Raw genomic sequence first — 26,060 nt, forward strand, 5'->3', positions numbered from 1 at the left:
GAAGTACTTCAAAGAAAGCTTTCAGTCTCGAGGTTAACTGAGATTCAGTGCATATATCCCACCCATTAAGAGTGCACATGCAGAGGCCATGTTTTCCAGGTCATGCAGAACACCCTAGATGGTTATACCCACATCGGCTGGAGGAGTGCTGACATCAGCTTTTTCAATGGTGAAGATAGCAAGGGTAATTTGTTCCAGCTCCCTCTGAACAGTTGTAGCTGTAGCTTAGACACAAAAACAAAGAAAAATGGCGTCCAGTTAAATTTAAAAAAGGAAAAGAAAAAAAAAAAGAGCCAAAGCTACCCTTTAATGAAGTAAACACAATATTAGGAACATGCACCCCAGTGCGCTACTATTTTAGACTACAGATTCAACAATAAATATAAATAGTTTGGGTATACAAGAAGATTCCCCAAAACATTTAAACAGGTTCCATGCAAATTACAACAACAACAACAACACTACAACATGCAACAACATTAGTTATTCAAAATTTGGTTTAATACAGATAAAAAACTAAACTAAAATTACCAACAAATTATTCTTTGAAGAGGATGCTTGGGTCTTCATTCAGGTAAAAAGGTAGTGCCCTGAGGACACACTCCCTCCCGTTTTCAATAGTTTCCTTCTGTAGAGAGTGGCAGAGATACAGGAGAAAACAGATATACTTTAGGATGACACAAATTCACATTATACGCAAAATGAATGACATATTTACTGCACAGATAGACATGTACACAAGACCAACTAATCATCACATGGACATGAATAGTTAACCTGTTGGGTAGGGTTTCCACCACATTATATATGTCCATAATGGAGGTATAGACAAACTAATACATCATCGTTTTGCATTCAAAACTGATCTTTAACATAAAACATTCACTTATGGTTTAACCCGAAATTGAGGGATCAGATTTTACTTATGTTTAGGTAATTTTAATTTTCCAAAGTTTTGAGTACCAAACTTTGTCTTGCTTAATATAAATGTAAGTACACTGTGCAGCTACCATACACTAGCTGTTTAAATTTGAAAGTGATCTTATTAGCCATAATATTTTGCTACCAACAGAATAACGCACCTTTGTGGCTGGAGCCAAAGTTTGTCTAATTTTCTTCACTGCAGCACCTCCTTTTTTTCTTGAAGACTTTTATGAGCTGGTCAGTGTATTGGTCAAGTTGTGCAAAAAGCCTTGGAACAAGTGGAGCAGTAGTAATCCTCACAAATTCTGCTTCCACCTGAAAACATGTCAACAAACACAACATACTGTACTGTAAATATACATACTATATGTACACATATACATACTTTATAACTGAAACTAATGTAGAAAGACCTCATTAAAGCTATAATTTTAACACAAACATTTACACAAAATGCTAATGGAGCCATTACAGCTTTTATTGTTATATATCAAGTTCCAAAAATATTGATCACAGCTGATCTGAAAAGAATTTCATACCTCAGGCCCTTGAACTGCAACCTTTACAATGGTTCAGATCTGGAGAAGAAATAACAGGGGCATTGAATGGGTCACTAAAGAAAAATTAACTTATAAAACAGTTTTGTTTTTAAAAGTATAACAGTTCACATACCACATACAAGCTCAGCAGTACCACATACACCACATCAGTATAGGAGGGAGCAGGTAAAGGCAGGATCTGAGATTTATAAAATAAAACAAGAAATTCATTACTTAATTTCAAGAAGCAAATTATTGATTGAATTACAACTAAATAAAATACTACTCAGAAGAAAAGCAAGAGATTGACACTGCCATGTGCTAACTTTCTATAGAAGCAATTATCACCAGGACTGTCGACTTCCATTGTCTGCCCACTCATATGTCGTGAATAATTTTATTTAAAAAAGTAAGTGTGTGATTTAACAAACTGTAATTTATAACTATGCTGATCTGTATCACTCCTAGGAAACATGCTGTATTTACAGACCATTTTACATAATACAGATTACTGAGAGCATAACAATGGTGTCACAGTGGCTTTTCGCCCTCGACTTTTGGATTTTAAATGTCACTTTATGCTATCCTTGCTATCCTATTCGATATTTATGACTCTCGGATTACAGTAAAGGAATCCCAAGAAAGCAAATGAAAAAATAACCTCATGAACCCCTGTAGCTAATCCCTTAATAAAACCAAAAACAATAAAAATGTTTCTTACACAGTCCACAAAATAAGCATGTTAAGCATGTCCAGGACCCAGTAAAACTAATGTAGAACAAGCGCACGCAAACGATATAACATGTCTTATAAGACAAACGCAAAATATAACCATGCTCGACATGTAGATACTACACAACATAGTCAAAGAAAAAGTGGTCTTACCTCTCAAAGAAACAGCAGCTTGGCGCCAAAACAACGTTTTTAAGTTAAATTTGAAGTCTTGCGCATGAGCAGGCCCAAGCCGTGAAACCTTGTTGTTCTTCGCGGTTTCATTACAACTGTTTTTGCATTACTGCCACCTTGTGGATATACAAAGTATATCGATCCTAATTGACTTAACTTAAATGTTATGCCATAAAGTAACACATTAGTATTATGTACAGTGAATAATAGACACAATTACGTAGACTTGATTAGAAAAACATATGTTAACTTAACAAAAACATATATTTTAAGTAAAATGAAAATAAATAATTAATATACACTGAACAATCCACCTCATTCATTTTTTTGAGTGTAGGATGTTTCTGCCAATAATAGCGAGGTCTCTGGTTAACCACTGGCTAAGTGATTTCTTCATCTCCATGATACAGTTAGAAATATTAGTCTCTTCTCTGCTAATTGTTTTTTTTAGATATTATCAGCCCTATATATTTAACTTTAGGTTCAACTCTAACCAAAGCTACTGAAGAGTCAGAGCTTGTATGAATCGGGAGTAGTTCACATTTTTTGATACTGAGAGATAAACGAGAAGCATTAGAGAAAATTTAGTTTTCTCGACCACGTATTTCTCTTTAAAAAAAATAGATGTATCATCTGCGAATTGACTTATTTTGAAGTCTTTATTAAAAATTGATATTCCTTGTATGTTGTTAGAATTTTTGATTAATAGTGTTAACAACTGAGTTGCCAATATAAAAAGCTTAGGGGAAACAGGACATACTTGCCGAATTCCCTCTTGCACCTTGAATCCATTCCTTGATTCAAGGAAGCTAAAATATTGTTAAGTAATGTGGCTGCTTCACTTAAGCTACAAGCACAGCCGTCCCCAACCCCCAGGTCCTGGACCAGTACCGGTCTGTGATTCATTTGGTACCGGGTCACAAGAGTTGAGGCTTGAGTTTGAAATTTATTGTTTTCAGGGTATTTATCGTTTTTTTTTTTTTTTTAATATCGTTTATATTGTTAACTCTGTTTCCTTGGGTCTTTTCCCGTGTGTTATAATTAAATCTTCTTTTTTTGGAAGCGGTACTGGTTTTATTTTATTGTATTTATCCAAGACAACTTAAAGGCCGGTCCGTGAAATTACTGTCGGCCATAAATGGTACGTGGCGCAAAAAAGGTTGGGAACCGCTGTACTAGCAGGTTGTTGAGTAGACATCCTTGTAGTGTTTTGCAATATACCACTTTTTCCATCAGTTTCCTTGTCAGGAAAAAACTTCCTGTTCAGCGGAAATGCCTCTGGTTTCAGTGGAGTGCGTGAGTGCATTTCAGTAGTGTGTGTGAGAGCGTTTCAGTAGTGTGTGTGAGAGTGTTTCAGTAGTGTGTGAGAGGTAAAATTTAAGTAGTGTGTGTGAGAGCGTTTCAGTAGTGTGTGTGAGAGCGTTTCAGTAGTGTGTGTGAGAGCGTTTCAGTAGTGTGTGTGAGAGCGTTTCAGTAGTGTGTGTGAGAGGTAAAATTTAAGTAGTGTGTGTGAGAGCGTTTCAGTAGTGTGTGTGAGAGGTAAAATTTAAGTAGTGTGTGTGAGAGCGTTTCAGTAGTGTGTGTGAGAGGTAAAATTTAAGTAAGTAGTGTGTGTGAGAGCGTTTCAGTAGTGTGTGTGAGAGGTAAAATTTAAGTAGTGTGTGTGAGAGCGTTTCAGTAGTGTGTGTGAGAGCGTTTCAGCAGTGTGTTTGAAAGCGTTTCAGCAGTGTGTGTGAGAGCGTTTCAGCAGTGTGTGTGAGAGCGTTTCAGCAGTGTGTGTGAGAGCGTTTCAGTAGTGTGTGTGAAAGCGTTTCAGTAGTGTGTGTGAAAGCGTTTCAGTAGTGTATGTGAGAGCGTTTCAGTAGTGTGTCTGAGAGCGTTTCAGTAGTGTGTGTGAGAGCGTTTCAATAGTGTGTGTGAGAGCGTTTCAGTAAGGCAAGGCAAGGCAAGTTTATTTATACAGCACAATTCAACAACAAGGTGATTCAAAGTGCTTTACAGAGACATTAAAAACAAAATAGATAAAAAGCATGATTTAAAATTGATTAAGACAAGCAAACAAACAAACAAACAAACAACAGTAGTGTGTTTGAGAGCGTTTCAGTAGTGTGTGTGAGAGCGTTTCAGTAGTGTGTGTGAGAGCGTTTCAGTAGTGTGTCTGAGAGCGTTTCAGTACTGTGTCTGAGAGCGTTTCAGTACTGTGTGTGAGAGCGTTTCAGTAGTGTGTGTGAGAGCGTTTCAATAGTGTGTGTGAGAGCGTTTCAGTAAGGCAAGGCAAGGCAAGTTTATTTATATAGCACAATTCAACAACAAGGTGATTCAAAGTGCTTTACAGAGACATTAAAAACAAAATAGATAAAAAGCATGATTTAAAATTGATTAAGACAAGCAAACAAACAAACAAACAAACAACAGTAGTGTGTTTGAGAGCGTTTCAGTAGTGTGTTTGAGAGCGTTTCAGTAGTGTGTGTGAGAGCGTTTCAGTAGTGTGTGTGAGAGCGTTTCAGTAGTGTGTGTGAGAGCGTTTCAGTAGTGTGTGTGAGAGCTAAAATTTCAGTAGTGTGTGTGAGAGCGTTTCATTAGTGTGTGTGAGAGCTAAAATTTCAGTAGTGTGTGTGAGAGCGTTTCAGTAGTGTGTTTGAGAGTGTTTCAGTAGTGTGTGTGAGAGCTAAAATTTCAGTAGTGTGTGTGAGAGCGTTTCAGTAGTGTGTGTGAGAGCGTTTCAGTAGTGTGTGTGACAGCTAAAATTTCAGTAGTGTGTGTGAGAGCATTTCAGTAATAATGTCCCTTACGGCACCTCATAGGAATTAATAAACATTAGACTCTGACACAGTCCTACATATTAAACTGAGAAAACAGTCTGCTCTGATGGTGGACTTGTTCTGTTTTCCTACAGAGCACCATGTCATCTTCTTATATCATCATCTGCCAGTCTGTGTACAGGGAATGAGGAAACCCCGTTCATTTACTGAGATCAACAGCAGACTTTCCAGTGTAAGACTTCATAAATATGTGAACATGAGCTGACTCTGGAACAGCTTCTATACAATCATGGACTGTAAAACAGAGGCAGGAGCCACCCTCTCTCTCCTGCACTGTACGGCTCAACTCACATACAGCAAACCTGCACTGATTCTACATATGTCACATTCCCATGATGCATCACAGGCTGTTTGATTGGATCTTTTTCATTGAGGATTTGTAATGTGGACAAACAGATGTTACTCTCACCTTTGACACTGAGAGTCACTGCTTTCTGTAGCAGCATGTGTCCATCCTTGTTGTAGACGGTGCAGGTGTAGACTCCACTGTCAGTGAGGTGGAGGTCTTTCAGGGTCAGACTGAGGTCTCCAGTTGTCAGTGGGTCTTTCTTCATCTCAGCTCGTCCTTGTGGAACTTTCCTGTCTTCATGTTTCCACTCCACTGTGACGTCCTGAAGCTTGATATCAGTTGTAAATGGCAGCAGGACAGACTGAACCCCTTTAACTGTTTCCACCATCTGAACCTCAGGAACTGAGAGGAGAATATGAGACAGACAGACAGATGTCAGTGAAGGTGATCCTCCATCATCTACAGTTATTATAGTTTGATACTTTCATTGTTTTTATTTAGTGTTGGCCTTTTCTTTTGAATTCAGTTTAGTTTCTGTCAGTTTCCAGAGTGGGTTTGCTCCTTTCACTTTTGTTTTGATTGTGTGTAAATGTTTAGTTTTTGTTTAACTTTTATTACGTGAACTCTTAGTTTTAGTCTCTAAATTCTGTTTTGTTACTTATAAATCTATACCTATTTTGGACGGTGGACAAACAGCTGTAACACTCACCTCTGACACTGAGAGTCACTGATTTCCGTAGCAGCATGTGTCCATCCTTGTTGTAGACGGTGCAGGTGTAGACTCCACTGTCAGTGAGGTGGAGGTCTTTCAGGGTCAGACTGAGGTCTTTAGTGTTCAGTGGGTCTTTCTTCATCTCAGTGCGCTGTTTCTGATCCTGGCCCTTTAAGTGACACTGGTCTTTACCAATCTGATACTCATGGACCATCTTGTTTTTGTGTTTCCACTCCACTTTGACATCCTGGGTGAAGCCTAGTCAGGTCTGAACTTCCTGGAGCCAGGAGATTTTCTGACTGAGGCCAGACCCACAAAATCAGACACTTCCTTTGATAGATCCAAATCTTGTACCGGTTAAAGGACTCAGTATAAGATTTGGGGACCGATGAGCTACTAGAAGATGGATCTTCAAAGTCCTCATCCCCACAATGTTGTGCACCATCAGACTCTTCTCTCTCATTACATGAGCCAGTAAAAATTTTGGCTTCTTCATTAGTTGGAAATGCTTCCCTAATTTTGTGATTGTTAGTCTATCTTTGTCATGGCCTTGAGCTGTTTGACCTAGGGTTTTTAAGTCTTTTAGCAGTGAGTCTGAACATCAAACAATGGTTTTATGAACATTTTATGACTTTATTTGTGGGTTTAATAATTTAGGTATGGTAAAACTTAAGCTTATAATGTGTTAGACTTAGAAATGGTGCATTAATTTTTCATTCCTTTTACACACACATAGATTATGATTAGAATAAGTCCCTGGGTCAGAGAGTCCTGAACATGATATTCTAAACCAAATTTGAATCACTAGAAGAACAATGGATAACAATATTAGATTATCAAGGCTAGGGAGAGAGGTGTTTTGGTTTTCTGTCTCTTGCAGAGAAAGGAACAGACACCAGACGAGGACACGGAGATATGAGGACCCTTCACAGCAGAGACAGACGTAGGGACTCCCGAGACAGCAACTGGGGTCAAGTGTCATGGCGTTTGGGCTCCTTGAGAAGATGGATCCCATAAACACAGCAATAACCATGAAGGGGTTGGCCAAAATCTAGGAACACCAGACCAACGAGGTTCGAGAGGCTCTTGGCAAAAAGGGGGACACGGCGGTGACCCCAAAATACACAGATCTTTGTTTGAAATCGGGGCAGAATAATCCCCTGATCTGTGCAACGACTAAAGGATGGTCTAACCCCGGAGGTCGAAGAAAGAAGCTGAGAATCACCTAACTGGAAGACACTGGTAGCTGCAGCAATAAAATAAAGGTTAAAAGCCCCTCGGACAGGGGTTCTAGTCTGAGTACATTTGAGGGTATAAGGTAGCACCAAGATGGGGGTGGGAAACTGGAGCACCAAAATAAAGCTGTGGGGAAACTGGAGAGTGATGGGAGTGTCATCTGTAACTACTGTTATTGTTGTAATCATAGTTTTTCTTGCATTTGACCTGCGTAAACACAGAGGTCATTCTACATATGGTCCACCCAAAAAGGGGGACAGAGGGTCTCAGGACCAAGAAGAACTGGACCTTGTAACGCTGGAGTGTATGTTATAAGTGATCTCTTTTTAAGAGATCAAAAGGGGGAATTGTGAGATTATTCGGTTATCATATGTTACCTTATATCTGTAATCAAAGTAGTTGAATTATGATACTGCTGTAGATCATATTATACCCCTTAATATAGAGTGTGTGATCAGTATGTAGTTTTAGTTTGCATTATACTTCTGACTTAAAAGAGTCTGAAAATCATTAGATCTATTGGATTGACCTGTATTACTCGACACTGTTGAATGTGTTACACTGTTTCTTGACATTTCATACTGCTGAATCATGAAGAGAATGTTGTGTGCAGAGGACCTTGTGCCGATAATAGAAGAGACAGACCACATTCCATGCCCCCACCTTTACAGAGAGCAGAAAGACAGGGAGCCGAGGTCATAACTTAGGCGCCGTAAGAGAGAAAGAATGTGAATGTTTAGGCTTTTACGACTAGGTGGGGGCCACTAGAGGCTATAAGAAGCTGAGTAACCCGTCACCATTTTGAGACTTGCTGTGACCCTCTGCAGGCAGGTCTCCCCATCATGATGGTTCTTATGCTCTTAAATGTTGAATTGTATGGAAATAAAATATTGTTGATTGAGCATTTATACACCGAGTATTGTCCTTCCTTCAGCCCAAAGATTAAAAGAATTGGGAGTTTTTAACAGCAGTCATGTCATTTGTAAAGTTTTCATTTAAATATTCTGTTTGGTTCTTCATTTGTGTGTTTTTAGTGTTTATGTTTTATAATTGTACTTTTCTTAAGTGTTTTTAGTCTACTTCTTAGTTCTGGGTTGTATTAGAGTTTAGTTTTTCTCTCAGTGTTTCTTGTTCCATTTTTTGTGTGACGTTTGTTTGTGTGTCTGCATTTCCATGTTTAGTTATCACTTCTCACTTCCTGCTTTATTGCATAGTTATTCATCCCTTGCTCTTTACTGTGAGTTTTACTTCCCTCATCTTATTATCTGTTCTTTTACATCTGTGTCTCATTTTCCCAACTGTCTCTACTCCCCTGATTACCCTTCTCTGTGTGTATATATATAGTGCTGACGTCATCGTCTTATATCAACATCTGCCAGTCTGTGTACAGGGAATGAGGAAACCCCGTTCATTTACTGAGATCAACAGCAGACTTTCCAGTGTAAGACTTCATAAATATGTGAACATGAGCTGACTCTGGAACAGCTTCTATACAATCATGGACTGTAAAACAGAGGCAGGAGCCACCCTCTCTCTCCTGCACTGTACGGCTCAACTCACATACAGCAAACCTGCACTGATTCTACATATGTCACATTCCCATGATGCATCACAGGCTGTTTGATTGGATCTTTTTCATTGAGGATTTGTAATGTGGACAAACAGATGTTACTCTCACCTCTGACACTTAGAGTCACTGCTTTCTGTAGCAGCATGTGTCCATCCTTGTTGTAGACGGTGCAGGTGTAGACTCCACTGTCAGTGAGGTGGAGGTCTTTCAGGGTCAGACTGAGGTCTTTAGTGTTCAGGTCATAGTGAGGCATCTCAGTGCGGCCTACATAAACCTGATCCTGTTTCTGACTGCTGTCGTTACAGTGAACCATCTTTTCTTCAGGGTAAGTTAGTCTCCACTCCACTTTGATCACCTGAGGAAGCTCACCTGTAATTTTAAACGGCATCAGGACAGACTTCTGACCTTGTGTCACCTCCACCACTGCTGACTGGTAGTCTGTGAGGAGAACAAAGCAGAACATGAGCTGTACAGACAGAAGCAATGAGAGACGTCAGCATGACAGACTCAGTTTGGTTGAAGATCAAGGGGACTGAGATCCTCTGGCTCATCTATTCAAAAGAGTAGATCAGACTGAACATCCAGCCTTTTATAGCTACAGACATACAGAGTGCTATAATAGAATATTTTGCTAATAGTTAGTCATGCATAAATCTATTCTAAATCTATTATGTATGGAATTTCAGGAGCGGGACCACGCCTCCAAACACGCTCCTTCCGGCTGTCATCTATATAGGTTCCCCCCAGTTCCGCAAGCTGATCATTCTCGTTTACGTGCCCCACCCTCCCTCCATCCTTCTTCTCCATTCTTCACCTTCTTCATTTCTGTTTAGTACATGGGGATCTGCCAGGCCCGTGAGCCATCGCCAGTCCCCTTCGAGGCCTTCCCCAAACCGCAGCTTAATTCATGTCAAAGCATTCACTTTTACCTACTAAAACGCTGTCAAACCTAAAATGAGGACGTGGGCCCAGCTAGTGAAATGAAATATAAGGGATCAAAAAATAAAACTTGGGTAATGTTTAAACTTTGCCTTTAATTTTATGCATGCTGAGATAGAAAGAGGCACTGCTGAGACTGATTGTGAAATATGCCAACAATGTGCAGCCAGGTGTGTGCAGCACGGTGGCATGATGGTTAGCACTGCTGCCACTCAGCAAGAAGGTCCTGAGTTCAATTCCACCATCAGGCCGGGATCTTTCCGTGTGGAGTTTGCATGTTCTCCATGTGTTTGTGTGGCCTATCTCCCACAGCCTAAAGAAAGGGGATCGGTTAATTGACTAATCTAAATTACCCATAGGTGTGAATGGTTGTGTGTTATCCCTGTGACAGACTGGCGACCTGTCCAGGTTGTACCCTGCCTCTCGCCCTGTGACAGCTGGGATAGGCTCCAGCCCCTCTGAAAAGCATAAGTGGAAGCGAATGGATGGATGGGTGTGTATTTATACATGCACTTTGATGGAACATTTATGAAGCACAGAAAATGTTAGCAAGGGGAGAAAGAGAGAGTGGAAGCACTGCACATGCCCAAATGAGTTTATTAGGAAGGTTCAGGGTTCTGTTAGGGTTAGAAATCTTTGATATTGTATTTAAATTATTAAATAAAGCTGTTTTAATGATTTTCTTTATACACAATGCAAATGTGGAGCCTTCCTTCTATTGGATTTTGTACATATTGGAATTTTGAACTGAGTACTTCAAAAAGACTTTGCATAGAGCACTACTGCACCAACACTGTAAATAAACTCAATGAACTTTCATTCCTGACTCCTGCGTTTGAGTCCAGTCAGACAAACCATGACAGCTTGATCTCATCTGTCACTCATTGGAAACAGTAATACAGCTATGTACTTATGATTTTAACTAAATTACTGTATTAATGCAGTATTTTCAGTTCCATGTTTTCCTCTATAACCACAGGTGATCCAATCACAGGTAACAACACAAAACATTTAACAGGAAATATTTAAATCCTCTCTTCATTTGCTGCTCTCTGGTTATTTGTGGCACAATTTCAACATTAAATACAAAATATTTGTCTCAAAAAGTATTGCACTGTGACACAGTCCTACATATCAAACTGAGAAAACAGTCTGCTTTGATGGTGGACTTGTTCTGTTTTCCTACAGAGCACCACGTCATCTTCTCATATCATCATCTGCCAGTCTGTGTACAGGGAATGAGGAAACCCCGTTCATTTACTGAGATCAACAGCAGACTTTCCAGTGTAAGACATCATAAATATGTGAACATGAGCTGACTCTGGAACAGCTTCTATACAATCATGGACTGTAAAACAGAGGCAGGAGCCACCCTCTCTCTCCTGCACTGTACGGCTCAACTCACATACAGCAAACCTGCACTGATTCTACATATGTCACATTCCCATGATGCATCACAGGCTGTTTGATTGGATCTTTTTCATTGAGGATTTGTAATGTGGACAAACAGATGTTACTCTCACCTTTGACACTGAGAGTCACTGATTTCTGTAGCAGCAGGTGTCCATCCTTGTTGTAGACGGTGCAGGTGTAGACTCCACTGTCAGTGAGGTGGAGGTCTTTCAGGGTCAGACTGAGGTCTCCAGTTGTCAGTGGGTCTTTCGTCTTCTCTGCTCGTCCTTGTGGAACTTTCTTGTCTTCATGTTTCCACTCCACTGTGACGTCCTGAAGCTTGATATCAGTTGTAAATGGCAGCAGGACAGACTGAACCCCTTTAACTGTTTCCACCATCTGAACCTCAGGAACTGAGAGGAGAATATGAGACAGACAGACAGATGTCAGTGAAGGTGATCCTCCATCATCTACAGTTATTATAGTTTGATACTTTCATTGTTTTTATTTAGTGTTGGCCTTTTCTTTTGAATTCAGTTTAGTTTCTGTCAGTTTCCAGAGTGGGTTTGCTCCTTTCACTTTTGTTTTGATTGTGTGTAAATGTTTAGTTTTTGTTTAACTTTTATTACGTGAACTCTTAGTTTTAGTCTCTAAATTCTGTTTTGTTACTTATAAATCTATACCTATTTTGGACGGTGGACAAACAGCTGTAACACTCACCTCTGACACTGAGAGTCACTGATTTCCGTAGCAGCATGTGTCCATCCTTGTTGTAGACGGTGCAGGTGTAGACTCCACTGTCAGTGAGGTGGAGGTCTTTCAGGGTCAGACTGAGGTCTTTAGTGTTCAGTGGGTCTTTCTTCATCTCAGTGCGCTGTTTCTGATCTTGGCCCTTTAAGTGACACTGGTCTTTACCAATCTGATACTCATGGACCATCTTGTTTTTGTGTTTCCACTCCACTTTGACATCCTGGGTGAAGCCTTCTTTGATTTTAAAGGGCAGCAGGACAAACTCCTTCCCCTGTGTCACCTCCACCATCTCCAGCTGGTACTCTAAAGAGAAAACAGAGGAGAACATAGTCAGAGAGACAACATCCTTTACATCTAGATGACTCATTGTAGAGACGTCAGGTCTGAGCTTCCTGGAGCCAGGAGATTTTCTGACTGAGGCCAGACCCACAAAATCAGACACTTCCTTTGATAGATCCAAATCTTGTACCGGTTAAAGGACTCAGTATAAGATTTGGGGACCGATGAGCTACTAGAAGATGGATCTTCAAAGTCCTCATCCCCACAATGTTGTGCACCATCAGACTCTTCTCTCTCATTACATGAGCCAGTAAAAAATTTTGGCTTCTTCATTAGTTGGAAATGCTTCCCTAATTTTGTGATTGTTAGTCTATCTTTGTCATGGCCTTGAGCTGTTTGACCTAGGGCTTGTCCATCAAGGGGAACGGCATTTAAGCCAGGAGAGGACTGCTGGTCGTTTGCTGGATCGTTGTCTGCCACGCGTTAGTGAAAGTCGAACTTCAGTGCAAGATAAGTCAAGTGTTTTCTGTGAATATCGGTCTCATTCCTGTCTCCTGTCTACAGACCCCCTGGACCAACCCTCTCGTGTGAATCTGTGCGTCAAGTGTGAAAGAAGAGGACAGCCGTTGTGAATGTGGAGAGTTGGAGAACGAGTGTTTCCCCCCTTGGATTTCCCTGGAGCCCGTCCCTCACATTTCTGTACATAGCACTACCCCACACTCTCTGTATATACACATTGGTGACCTCTGTAAATAAATCCCTGTGGTCAGCTATTTCAGGAGTCCCGCGTTTGAGTCCCCTACATTGAACCTTAACATAACGATCCAGCCAGAATATGGACTCAGCGGACTCTGCCGCCCAGCAGCGCGCCCCCACGGCCGAGGAGGTTTTGGAATGCCACGAGCAAATGCTGCAGCTCCTCAATCAGCAGTTGCCCACTCTAACGCAGGCTTTTGCTCAGTGCATACCCCTGGTAAGCCCAGCAGCCTCTCCTCCCTCTGTCTCCTCACAGTTACCGGCTTCTGAGCCTTCGGCACCCGGATCTTTGGCTTTACCTCATCCCACTCCCTTGGAACCCCCGGAGCGAGCTTTGCCAACACCTGAACCCTTCGCGGGTGAGTTTCACAAGTGTGCTGGTTTTCTGACCCAAATAACCATGCAGTTTAGACAGTTACGGAGGACATATGAAACCGATGACGCTAAGATTGCCTTTTTTGTCCAGCTGTTACGCGGACTGGCTTTAAACTGGGCTCAAGCTGTTTTGAGAACGGACGCCAGCATCTCGTACCAGGATTTTCTTGCTAAATTTAAATGTGTGTTTGAGAGAGGTACTGGCGCTGACGCAGCAGCTCACCGTTTACTGAATCTTAAGCAGGGAAGACGAAGTATGGCGGAATACTCCATTGAGTTCTGGACGCTGGCCGAAGAGACCGGGTGGGGGCAGCCTGCATTGATAAGGACCTTGCTGAATAATGTGTGTGATGAGTTAAAGGGCGAACTAGTTATGAGAGAGTTACCTAAAACTTTGTCTGATGTGATAACGTTGTGTGTGAAGGTGGACGAGCATTTACGTGCACGCCGCAGAACTGAGGACTACGTTTCCCAGAGGTCTCTGGGCCGCGGCGAGGCAGCATCGGGCGGAAGCGCCACGAGTGGCGGAAGAGATTCAGAGTTGCACAACATGGAGGAGAGTGAGCAACCTATGCAACTGGGTCGCTCTCGCCTTTCACCCGAGGAACGGCACCGTCGGTGGAGGGCCGGTGAGTGTTTTTATTGCGGCCGTAAGGGTCATATCGCCAATGTTTGTCTGTCACTGCCAAAAGGCCGTGCCCGCCAGTAGAGAGGGGAATACGGGTGGGCGAGGTCTCTGTTTCACAGTCTCCTCCACGGCTCATGCTAGCAGCTAAATTAACGGTGCAGCTTCAGGTCCACGCTCTTAAGGCTCTAATCGATTCAGGGGCGGAACAGAACTTTATTGACGCTTCGCTGGCCCGACGATTAAATCTGAACTCCGAGCCTTTGCCACGGTCACTCCAGGTCATCGCCCTCAGTGGCCAGCGGCTTCCTAACATCACTCATATCACTGAGCCCGTTTTACTGACTCTCTCAGGTAATCATTCCGAGACCATACAACTATATGTGTTCCAAGCTCCGCTCACGCCGCTAGTTCTGGGTTACCCTTGGTTGCGTCACCATAATCCTGTTATTGATTGGAAAAAGGAGAGCATTGTGGGGTGGGGGGAGGCTTGTCACATGTCCTGTCTTAAAGCTGCCACCCCCTTTTCTGAACCGCTAACCAATTCTTCTCTCTCCGAGCCGCCGGACCTCTCCTCCGTGCCACCCGTTTACCATGATCTCAAACAAGTGTTTTGCAAGGATAGGGCACGTTCGCTTCCTCCGCATCGGCCGTACGACTGCGGCATTGATCTTCTTCCAGGCGCACCTCTCCCTACCAGCCGCCTATACAGTCTGTCTCAGCCCGAACGCGAAAGCATGGAAAGATACATCAATGAATCACTCGCCATGGGTCTCATTCTCCCTTCGACCTCTCCTGTGGCCGCCGGCTTCTTCTTCGTCACCAAGAAAGACAAGAGTTTACGACCTTGTATTGATTATCGGGGCCTTAACAACATCTCAGTGAAGAATAAGTATCCACTCCCTCTTTTAAATTCTGCCTTCGAGCTCCTTCAGGGGGCCACCATCTTCACTAAACTGGACCTGCGCAACGCCTACCATCTGGTAAGAATAAGGGAGGGGGATGAATGGAAAACAGCCTTCAACACTCACCTTGGTCATTTTGAATACCTTGTCATGCCGTTTGTTCTCACTAATGCCCCAGCTGTTTTTCAGGCACTGGTAAACGACGTACTCCGGGACTTCATCAACCACTTCATCTTCGTTTATCTGGATGACATTCTCATTTTCTCTCATTCTGTCTCTGAACACGAACGCCATGTCAGGCAGGTTCTCCAACGCCTCCTGGAAAACCGTCTCTTCGTGAAGGTAGAAAAATGTGAGTTTCATAGCCCCACAATCTCTTTTCTGGGCTATGTCATTGAACAAGGTGACCTGAGAGCGGATCCCGCCAAAGTTCAGGCTGTGTTGAACCGGCCCACTCCTTCCCATTGCAAACAGCTTCAGAGTTTCTTGGGTTTCGCTAACTTTTATCGCTGTTTCATCCGCAACTATAGCCAGCTCGCTCTACCCCTGACTCGTCTCACCTCACCTAAGGTCCCCTTCCGCTGGGATGAACTGGCTCGCCAGGCTTTCTCGTGCCTGAAGGAACGCTTTGCTTCTGCACCCATCCTCGTCCAACCCGACCTCAGTCAACCCTTCGTCGTGGAGGTGGACGCCTCGGACGCAGGAGTGGGGGCGGTGCTCTCCCAGCGACAAGGCGGTAAGCTTCACCCTTGTGCTTACTTCTCTCGTCGTCTCTCTCTCCTGCAGAAAGGAATTATGACGTGGGGAACCGAGAGCTATTGGCCATCAAGCTGGCCCTTGAAGAGTGGCGTCACTGGTTGGAGGGAGCTGCCCAACCGTTCGTGGTTTGGACAGACCACAAAAACTTGGAATACATTCGGTCCGCAAAACGACTCAACGCCAGGCAAGCTAGGTGGGCCCTGTTTTTCACCAGATTCCAATTCACAATCACCTACAGACCCGGCTCCCGTAATGTCAAACCCGATGCCCTCTCACGCCAATTTGCCGCCTCTGAAGACGCTGCCCAGGACGTCCCCATTTTTCCTTCCACGTGTGTAGTCGGGGCCCTAACCTGGGAGATCGAGTCAGCTATTCGAGAGGCTCAACGAACTGAACCAGACCCTGGTACGAGTTCCCCGGGCCTACTCTTTGTTCCCTCTACAGTCAGATCACGAGTTTTGCATTGGGCTCACACAGCCAAGTTCACCTGCCACCCTGGGGTCCACCGCACCGTTACCTTCCTCCAACGCTTTTCCTGGTGGCCATCTTTACCTAAGGACGTCCGAGAATACATTGCTGCCTGTCCTACATGCGGTCAAAACAAGAGCGTCAACCAGCCATCTTCCGGCCTTCTCCAACCCCTACCCACCCCTGGCCGCCCGTGGTCACACATCGCAATGGACTTCATCACAGGCCTCCCGTCCTCATCAGGTAACTCAGTCATCCTTACATTCATTGATCGTTTTTTGAAAGCTGCTCACTTTGTCGCCCTTCCCAAGCTCCCCACTGATCTAGAAACAGCTCGACTCCTGACAAACCATGTCTTCCGCCTCCACGGAATCCCCGCGGACATCGTCTCTGATAGGGGGCCACAATTCACATCACGGGTCTGGAAAGAATTCTGTAACGCCCTCGGAGCGCAGGTCAGTCTCTCCTCTGGTTTCCATCCTCAGACTAACAGCCAGACAGAACGAGCCAATCAGGAACTCGAGGCGGCCCTCCGGTGCTTGGCATCCACCAATCAGACAACTTGGAGTGAGCAACTCCCATGGATTGAGTACGCTCACAATAGTCCTACCTCCTCAGCCACCGGGGTGTCCCCCTTCAAAGCATCTCTGGGTTACCAATCACCTCTCTTTCCGGCCGTCGAAGGTGAGCACTTTGTCCCCTCTGTCCAGCAGCACCTACGGAGGTGTCGACGCGCCTGGAGAGCCACCCGGGCCGCCCTTCTTCGCACAGCTGATCGCAATAAGCGCCTGGCGGACCGTCACCGGACCCCCGCACCCACCTACGCCCCGGGACAAAAGGTCTGGCTGTCAACCCGATTTGTTCCGCTCCGGGCTGAGTCTAAGAAACTATCTCCCACCTTCATTGGTCCGTTTGTTATAGACTCTCTGGTAAACCCGATTTCTGTCCGTCTCAAGTTGCCCCGGAATATGCGGATCCATAACGTGTTTTATGTGTCTCAAGTGAAACCCTGCCTGTCCAGTCCTTTGTGCCCTCCTTCCAGGCCCCCACCATGATTTCTCTCAGTCCTGGTCAAAACATCAACTCTACTTCTCAGTGAATTTTCTTCATGTACATCTGCTGTATTTCTTCTATTTCTTTCAGCCCAGTGTATTTCCTAGTTCCATGTTCCACTAGTTATGGTTTTCAGTTTTCTTTTAGACGTTATATGTTCCCCTATTTGACTTTCCTCTAAAACAGCCTAACAAAGATTCAAATCCTCTCTTCATTTAGAGCTCTCTGGTTATTTGTGCCATAACTTCAACATTAATTAGAAAACAAGCTCAAACTGAAAGAGCACAAAGAGCTATCAATTTAAAATATATTGGAATTAATAAACATTAGACTGTGACACAGTCCTACATATCAAACTGAGAAAACAGTCTGCTCTGATGGTGGACTTGTTCTGTTTTCCTACAGAGCACCACATCATCTTCTTATATCAACATCTGCCAGTCTGTGTACAGGGAAAGAGGAAACCCCGTTCATTTACTGAGATCAACAGCAGACTTTCCAGTGTAAGACTTCATAAATATGTGAACATGAGCTGACTCTGGAACAGCTTCTATACAATCATGGACTGTAAAACAGAGGCAGGAGCCACCCTCTCTCTCCTGCACTGTACGGCTCAACTCACATACAGCAAACCTGCACTGATTCTACATATGTCACATTCCCATGATGCATCACAGGCTGTTTGACTGGATCTTTTTCATTGAGGATTTGTAATGTGGACAAACAGATGTTACTCTCACCTTTGACACTGAGAGTCACTGCTTTCTGTAGCAGCATGTGTCCATCCTTGTTGTAGACGGTGCAGGTGTAGACTCCACTGTCAGTGAGGTGGAGGTCTTTCAGGGTCAGACTGAGGTCTCCATTTTTTATTTGCTCGTTCTTCACTTCTGTGCGACTTTGTATGTAAGACTGGTTTTGGTCTCTCTGATAAACGTGGACTTTCTTGTCTTCATGTTTCCACTCCGCTGTGACGTCCTGAAGCTTGATATCAGTTGTAAATGGCAGCAGGACAGACTGAACCCCTTTAACTGTTTCCACCATCTGAACCTCAGGAACTGAGAGGAGAATATGAGACAGACAGACAGATGTCAGTGAAGGTGATCCTCCATCATCTACAGTTATTATAGTTTGATACTTTCATTGTTTTTATTTAGTGTTGGCCTTTTCTTTTGAATTCAGTTTAGTTTCTGTCAGTTTCCAGAGTGGGTTTGCTCCTTTCACTTTTGTTTTGATTGTGTGTAAATGTTTAGTTTTTGTTTAACTTTTATTATGTGAACTCTTAGTTTTAGTCTCTAAATTCTGTTTTGTTACTTATAAATCTATACCTATTTTGGACGGTGGACAAACAGCTGTAACACTCACCTCTGACACTGAGAGTCACTGATTTCCGTAGCAGCATGTGTCCATCCTTGTTGTAGACGGTGCAGGTGTAGACTCCACTGTCAGTGAGGTGGAGGTCTTTCAGGGTCAGACTGAGGTCTTTAGTGTTCAGTGGGTCTTTCTTCATCTCAGTGCGCTGTTTCTGATCTTGGCCCTTTAAGTGACACTGGTCTTTACCAATCTGATACTCATGGACCATCTTGTTTTTGTGTTTCCACTCCACTTTGACATCCTGGGTGAAGCCTTCTTTGATTTTAAAGGGCAGCAGGACAAACTCCTTCCCTGTGTCACCTCCACCATCTCCAGCTGGTACTCTAAAGAGAAAACAGAGGAGAACATAGTCAGAGAGACAACATCCTTTACATCTAGATGACTCATTATAGAGACGTCAGGTCTGAACTTCCTGGAGCCAGGAGATTTTCTGACTGAGGCCAGACCCACAAAATCAGACACTTCCTTTGATAGATCCAAATCTTGTACTGAAGGACTCAGTATAAGATTTGGGGACCGATGAGCTACTAGAAGATGGATCTTCAAAGTCCTCATCCCCACAATGTTGTGCACCATCAGACTCTTCTCTCTCATTACATGAGCCAGTAAAATTTTGGCTTCTTCATTAGTTGGAAATGCTTCCCTAATTTTGTGATTGTTAGTCTATCTTTGTCATGGCCTTGAGCTGTTTGACCTAGGGTTTTTAAGTCTTTTAGCAGTCATGTCATTTGTAAAGTTTTTATTTAAATATTCTGTTTGGTTCTTCATTTGTGTGTTTTTAGTGTTTATGTTTTATAATTGTACTTTTCTTAAGTGTTTTTAGTCTACTTCTTAGTTCTGGGTTGTATTAGAGTTTAGTTTTTCTCTCAGTGTTTCTTGTTCCATTTTTTGTGTCTGCATTTCCATGTTTAGTTATCACTTCTCACTTCCTGCTTTATTGGATAGTTATTCATCCCTTACTCTTTACAGTGAGTTTTACTTCCCTCATCTTATTATCTGTTCTTTTACATCTGTGTCTCATTTTCCCAACTGTCTCTACTCCCCTGATTACCCTTCTCTGTGTGTATATATAGTGCTGATTTCTCTCAGTCCTGGTCAAAACATCAACTCTACTTCTCAGTGAATTTTCTTCATGTACTTCTGCTGTATTTCTTCTATTTCTTTCAGCCCAGTGTATTTCCAGGTTCCATGTTCCGCTAGTTATGGTTTTCAATTTTCTTGTAGACGTTATATGTTCCCCTATTTGACTTTCCTCTAAAACAGCCTAACAAAGATTCAAATCCTCTCTTCATTTAGAGCTCTCTGGTTATTTGTGCCATAACTTCAACATTAAATATAAAACAAGCTCAAACTGAAAGAGCACAAAGAGCTATCAATTTAAAATATATTGGAATTAATAAACATTAGACTATGACACAGTCCTACATATCAAACTGAGAAAACAGTCTGCTTTGATGGTGGACTTGTTCTGTTTTCCTACAGAGCACCACGTCATCTTCTCATATCATCATCTGCCAGTCTGTGTACAGGGAATGAGGAAACCCCGTTCATTTACTGAGATCAACAGCAGACTTTCCAGTGTAAGACTTCATAAATATGTGAACATGAGCTGACTCTGGAACAGCTTCTATACAATCATGGACTGTAAAACAGAGGCAGGAGCCACCCCTCTCTCTCCTGCACTGTACGGCTCAACTCACATACAGCAAACCTGCACTGATTCTACATATGTCACATTCCCATGATGCATCACAGGCTGTTTGATTGGATCTTTTTCATTGAGGATTTGTAATGTGGACAAACAGATGTTACTCTCACCTTTGACACTGAGAGTCACTGATTTCTGTAGCAGCATGTGTCCATCCTTGTTGTAGACGGTGCAGGTGTAGACTCCACTGTCAGTGAGGTGGAGGTCTTTCAGGGTCAGACTGAGGTCTCCATTTTTATTTGCTCGTTCTTCACTTCTGTGCGACTTTGTATGTAAGACTGGTTTTGGTCTCTCTGATAAACGTGGACTTTCTTGTCTTCATGTTTCCACTCCGCTGTGACGCCCTGAAGCTTGATATCAGTTGTAAATGGCAGCAGGACAGACTGAACCCTTTAACTGTTTCCACCATCTGAACCTCAGGAACTGAGAGGAGAATGTGAGACACACAGACAGATGTCAGTGATGGTGATCCTCCATCATCTACAGTTATTATAGTTTGATACTTTCATTGTTTTTATTTAGTGTTGGCCTTTTCTTTTGAATTCAGTTTAGTTTCTGTGAGTTTCCAGAGTGGGTTTGCTCCTTTCACTTTTGTTTTGATTGTGTGTAAATGTTTAGTTTTGTTTAACTTTTATTACGTGAACTCTTAGTTTTAGTCTCTAAATTCTTTTTTGTTACTTATAAATCTATACCTATTGCCAGTCTTGGCAGCCGGGATCAGTCCGCCAGGGCCTCCGCTCCTGGCCGCCGCCCAGCACACAATGCACCCGACCCCTATGGCGCCTCCTGCGGGTGGTGGGCCTGCGGGAGGATGGGCCCATGTCTCCTCTTCGGGCTGTGCCCGGCCGGGCCCCATGGACTAAGGCCTGGCCACCAGACGCCGCCCTCGGGCACCCTCCCCGGCCTGGCTCCAGGGCGGGCTCCGTAACCCTATCCCGGCAGGGTAAACTGTACCCTCGATGTTCTCTTCATAAGGGTCTTCTGAATCGCTCTTTGTCTGGTCCCTCACCCAGGACCAGGTGACGCCGACTGAGAAAATTGTCAGGTGGTGGAAGGAATACTGAGGACCTCCTTAATCCCACTGACACATCTTCCGAGGAGGAAGCAGAGTCTGGGGATGAGGGAATGACCCGCCAATTTCCGGGGCGAGGTCACTGAGGCAGTTAAACAACTCCTTGGTGGCAGAGCCCCTGGTGTTGATGAGGTCCGCCCGAGTTCCTGAAGGCTCTGGACGTTGTAGGGCTGTCCTGGTTGACACGCCTCTACAATGTTGTGTGGAGATCAGGGCAGTACCCTGGACTGGCAGACCGGGTGGTGGTCCCCATCTTTAAGAAGGGAGACCGGAGGGTGTGTTCCAACTACAGGGGATCACACTCCTCAGCCTCCCTGGGAAAGTCTGTGCCAGGGTGCTGGAAAGGAGAGTTCGTCCGCTAGTCGAACCTCGGATACAGGAGGAACAATGTGGTTTTCGTCCTGGTCGCGGAACACTGGACCAGCTCTTTATCCTCTCAAGGATACTTGAGGGTGCATGGGAGTTTGCCCAACCAGTCTACATGTGTTTTGTGGACTTGGAGAAGGCATTCGACCGTGTCCCTCGGGTGTCCTGTGGGAGGTGTTATGGGAGTATGGGGTGTCTGGCCCATTGCTACGGGCCATTCGATCCCTATACAACCGTTGCAAGAGTTTGGTTTGCATTGCCGGCAATAAGTCGGACTCGTTCCTGGTGGATGATGGGCTCCGCCAGGGCTGCCCTTGTCACCGGTTCTGTTCATAATTTTGATGGACAGGATTTCTAGGTGCAGCCAAGTGGCGGAGGGCTTTCGCCTCGGTGGCCTCAGAATCTCATCTCTGCTTTTTTGGATGATGTGGTTCTGTTGGCTTCATCAGGTGAAGGCCTCCAGCTCGCACTGGAAGCGGTTCACAGCCGAGTGTGAAGCAGCGGGAATGAGGATCAGCACCTCCAAATCTGAGGCCATGGTTCTCAGCCGGTAAAGGGTGGAGTGCCCACTCCGGGTCGGGATGAGTTCCTGACCCAAGTGGAGGAGTTCAAGTATCTCGGGTCTTGTTCGCAAGTGATGGGAGAAGGGAGCCGGAGATCGACAGACGGATTGGTGCTGCGGTTGCAGTGATGCGGACGCTGCACCGGTCCATCATGGTGAAGAAAGAGCTGAGTGTAAAAGCGAAGCTCTCAATTTACCGGTCGATCTACACCCCCTACCCTCACCTATGGCCACGAGCTGTGGGTAGTGACCGAAAGAACGAGATCGCGGATACAAGTGGCAGAAATGAGCTTCCTCCAAGGGTGGCTGGCCTCTCCCTTAGAGATAGGGTGAGAAGTTCGGCCATCCGGGAGGGGCTCAGAGTAGAGCAGCTGCTCCTCCACATCGAAAGGAGCCAGTTGAGGTGGTTCGGGCATCTGACAAGGATGCCTCCTGGGAGCCTCCTGGGTGAGGTGTTCCGGCATGTCGCACCGGGAGGAGGCCCCGGGGCAGACCCAGGACACGCTGGAGAGATTATATCTCTCGGCCGGCCTGGGAACGCTTTTGGTGTTCCCCAGATAAGCTGGAGGAGGTGGCTGGGGAGAGGGAGGTCTGGGCTTCTCTGCTTAGGCTGCTGCCCCATGACCCAGCCTCGGATAAAGCGGATGAAGATGGATGGATGGATGGATAAATCTATACCTATTTTGGACGGTGGACAAACAGCTGTTACACTCACCTCTGACACTGAGAGTCACTGATTTCCGTAGCAGCATGTGTCCATCCTTGTTGTAGATGGTGCAGGTGTAGACTCCACTGTCAGTGAGGTGGAGGTCTTTCAGGGTCAGACTGAGGTCTTTAGTGTTCAGTGGGTCTTCCTTCATCTCAGTGCGCTGTTTCTGATCTTGGCCCTTTAAGTGACACTGGTCTTTACCAATCTGATACTCATGGACCATCTTGTTTTTGTGTTTCCACTCCACTTTGACATCCTGGGTGAAGCCTTCTTTGATTTTGAAGGGCAGCAGGACAAACTCCTTCCCCTGTGTCACTTCCACCATCTCCAGCTGGTACTCTAAAGAGAAAACAGAGGAGAACATAGTCAGAGAGACAACATCCTTTACATCAAGATGACTCATTGTAGAGACGTAGGTCTGAACTTCCTGGAGCCAGGAGATTTTCTGACTGAGGCCAGACCCACAAAATCAGACACTTCCTTTGATAGATCCAAATCTTGTACCGGTTAAAGGACTCAGTATAAGATTTGGGGACCAATGAGCTACTAGAAGATGGATCTTCAAAGTCCTCATCCCCACAATGTTGTGCACCATCAGACTCTTCTCTCTCATTACATGAGCCAGTAAAAATTTTGGCTTCTTCATTAGTTGGAAATGCTTCCCTAATTTTGTGATTGTTAGTCTATCTTTGTCATGGCCTTGAGCTGTGGTGGATTTTTGTTTGATATGTATAACTATGTAACTATATATACTATATATCTATGCACACTGAACATATATATTTTAACTTTCATGTGGAGTCTTAAGCACAAGACATTTTTGCTTCACCGAGGTTTATTAAGTCGGTACAGTAACAGGGCAGTTAATGTAGGGGAGAGTTCTCCTGAATAATTTACTCTCGGTAACTAACCTTCCCTAATACACACTCAACGTCTTTAACTCAGCACAACCAAAACAGTAACATTGTAATAGAGATCCTGAACACATCATGATAAAATATCATACAAAATAATCACACACACACAGACACACACACACTTTGAACCCACACTGAAGTGTTTTTATATATGTATTATATGTTATAAGATTGTGCCACTTGCTGTATAAGATTTAATAATTAGGATCAATGTGTGACCTTTGACCGTGTCATGACCTATTGCGATAAGCCAGAGCAAGGGGTACTCAGAGTCCTGACTGGCCTTTGGCCAGGACCTTGTCGCTACCTGACCCCAGCAGCTGTGCTGGGCGTGTGGGAAAGTTACCCAGCAGCAGGGGCGGGATACTGGTCCCTATATTAGGGGACCAGAGGACACCCCCAGAGCTCTTTTCCTCCTGCTGCTGCTTCCTGTCCGTCTCTGTGTTGCTCTGCTGTTTGTGCTTAAGGCTGTACACCCCGGGGTTTTGCTTTGCTTGCTTTCTGCTATGTAATTCTCTTGCTAAATGTCTGTATGTATTTTCCTGCTGTTCATATGATTCAGTGTATTAAACTCTGTTCTAAGAATTCTACTCTTTTACAGAGCATCTTTTTGAGTGTCTTGATTTTAATTGGATCTAAAAGGGTTGGATCTCCACATCATTGGTGGGAGAAGGTTGTCAGGATGGCTTTCAAAATTGGCGACCACAGAGCTGTTTGACCTAGGGTTTTTAAGTCTTTTAGCAATCATGTCATTTGTAAAGTTTTTATTTACATATTCTGTTTGGTTCTTCATTTGTGTGTTTTTAGTGTTTATGTTTTATAATTGTACTTTTCTTAAGTGTTTTTAGTCTACTTCTTAGTTCTGGGTTGTATTAGAGTTTAGTTTTTCTCTCAGTGTTTCTTGTTCCATTTTTGTGTCTGCATTTCCATGTTTAGTTCTCACTTCTCACTTCCTGCTTTATTGGATAGTTATTCATCCCTTGCTCTTTACTGTGAGTTTTACTTCCCTCATCTTATTATCTGTTCTCTTTTACATCTGTGTCTCATTTTCCCACCTGTCTCTACTCCCCTGATTACCCTTGTCTGTGTGTATATATAGTGCTGATTTCTCTCAGTCCTGGACAAAACATCAACTCTACTTCTCAGTGAATTTTCTTCATGTACTTCTGCTGTATTTCTTCTATTTCTTTCAGCCCAGTGTATTTCCAAGTTCCATGTTCCGCTAGTTATGGTTTTCAATTTTCTTGTAGACGTTATATGTTCCCCTATTTGACTTTCCTCTAAAACAGCCTAACAAAGATTCAAATCCTCTCTTCATTTAGAGCTCTCTGGTTATTTGTGCCATAACTTCAACATTAATTAGAAAACAAGCTCAAACTGAAAGAGCACAAAGAGCTATCAATTTAAAATATATTGGAATTAATAAACATTAGACTGTGACACAGTCCTACATATCAAACTGAGAAAACAGTCTGCTCTGATGGTGGACTTGTTCTGTTTTCCTACAGAGCACCACATCATCTTCTTATATCAACATCTGCCAGTCTGTGTACAGGGAAAGAGGAAACCCCGTTCATTTACTGAGATCAACAGCAGACTTTCCAGTGTAAGACTTCATAAATATGTGAACATGAGCTGACTCTGGAACAGCTTCTATACAATCATGGACTGTAAAACAGAGGCAGGAGCCACCCTCTCTCTCCTGCACTGTACGGCTCAACTCACATACAGCAAACCTGCACTGATTCTACATATGTCACATTCCCATGATGCATCACAGGCTGTTTGATTGGATCTTTTCATTGAGGATTTGTAATGTGGACAAACAGATGTTACTCTCACCTCTGACACTGAGAGTCACTGATTTCTGTAGCAGCATGTGTCCATCCTTGTTGTAGACGGTGCAGGTGTAGACTCCACTGTCAGTGAGGTGGAGGTCTTTCAGGGTCAGACTGAGGTCTCCATTTTTATTTGCTCGTTCTTCACTTCTGTGCGACTTTGTATGTAAGACTGGTTTTGGTCTCTCTGATAAACGTGGACTTTCTTGTCTTCATGT

General features: G+C 43.7%; 1 protein-coding gene and 1 long non-coding RNA gene across 2 annotated transcripts; both read right to left on the reverse strand.

Moving 5' to 3' along the window:
* Positions 1–545: 545 nt before the first annotated feature.
* LOC120438684 lies at positions 546–2,498 on the reverse strand. Its single transcript, XR_005612040.1, has 5 exons — positions 2,349–2,498; positions 1,597–1,662; positions 1,464–1,502; positions 1,083–1,239; positions 546–628 (listed from the first exon to the last, which is right to left on the reverse strand). It is a non-coding gene; the product is annotated as an uncharacterized LOC120438684 (long non-coding RNA).
* Positions 2,499–5,391: 2,893 nt separating this feature from the next.
* On the reverse strand, positions 5,392–26,060 carry LOC120434901 (titin-like). The gene is made up of 10 exons (XM_039603579.1): positions 25,847–26,060; positions 23,094–23,426; positions 20,768–20,801; positions 18,662–18,993; positions 18,040–18,354; positions 12,050–12,382; positions 11,461–11,742; positions 9,218–9,436; positions 6,190–6,450; positions 5,392–5,882 (listed from the first exon to the last, which is right to left on the reverse strand). The coding sequence occupies exons 1-10, from the start codon at positions 25,881–25,883 to the stop codon at positions 5,479–5,481; spliced, it is 2,550 nt and encodes an 849-aa protein (XP_039459513.1). The 5' UTR covers positions 25,884–26,060; the 3' UTR covers positions 5,392–5,478.

The sequence above is a fragment of the Oreochromis aureus genome, linkage group 3 (assembly GCF_013358895.1).
Source record: "Oreochromis aureus strain Israel breed Guangdong linkage group 3, ZZ_aureus, whole genome shotgun sequence".
Lineage (NCBI taxonomy): Eukaryota > Metazoa > Chordata > Actinopteri > Cichliformes > Cichlidae > Oreochromis > Oreochromis aureus.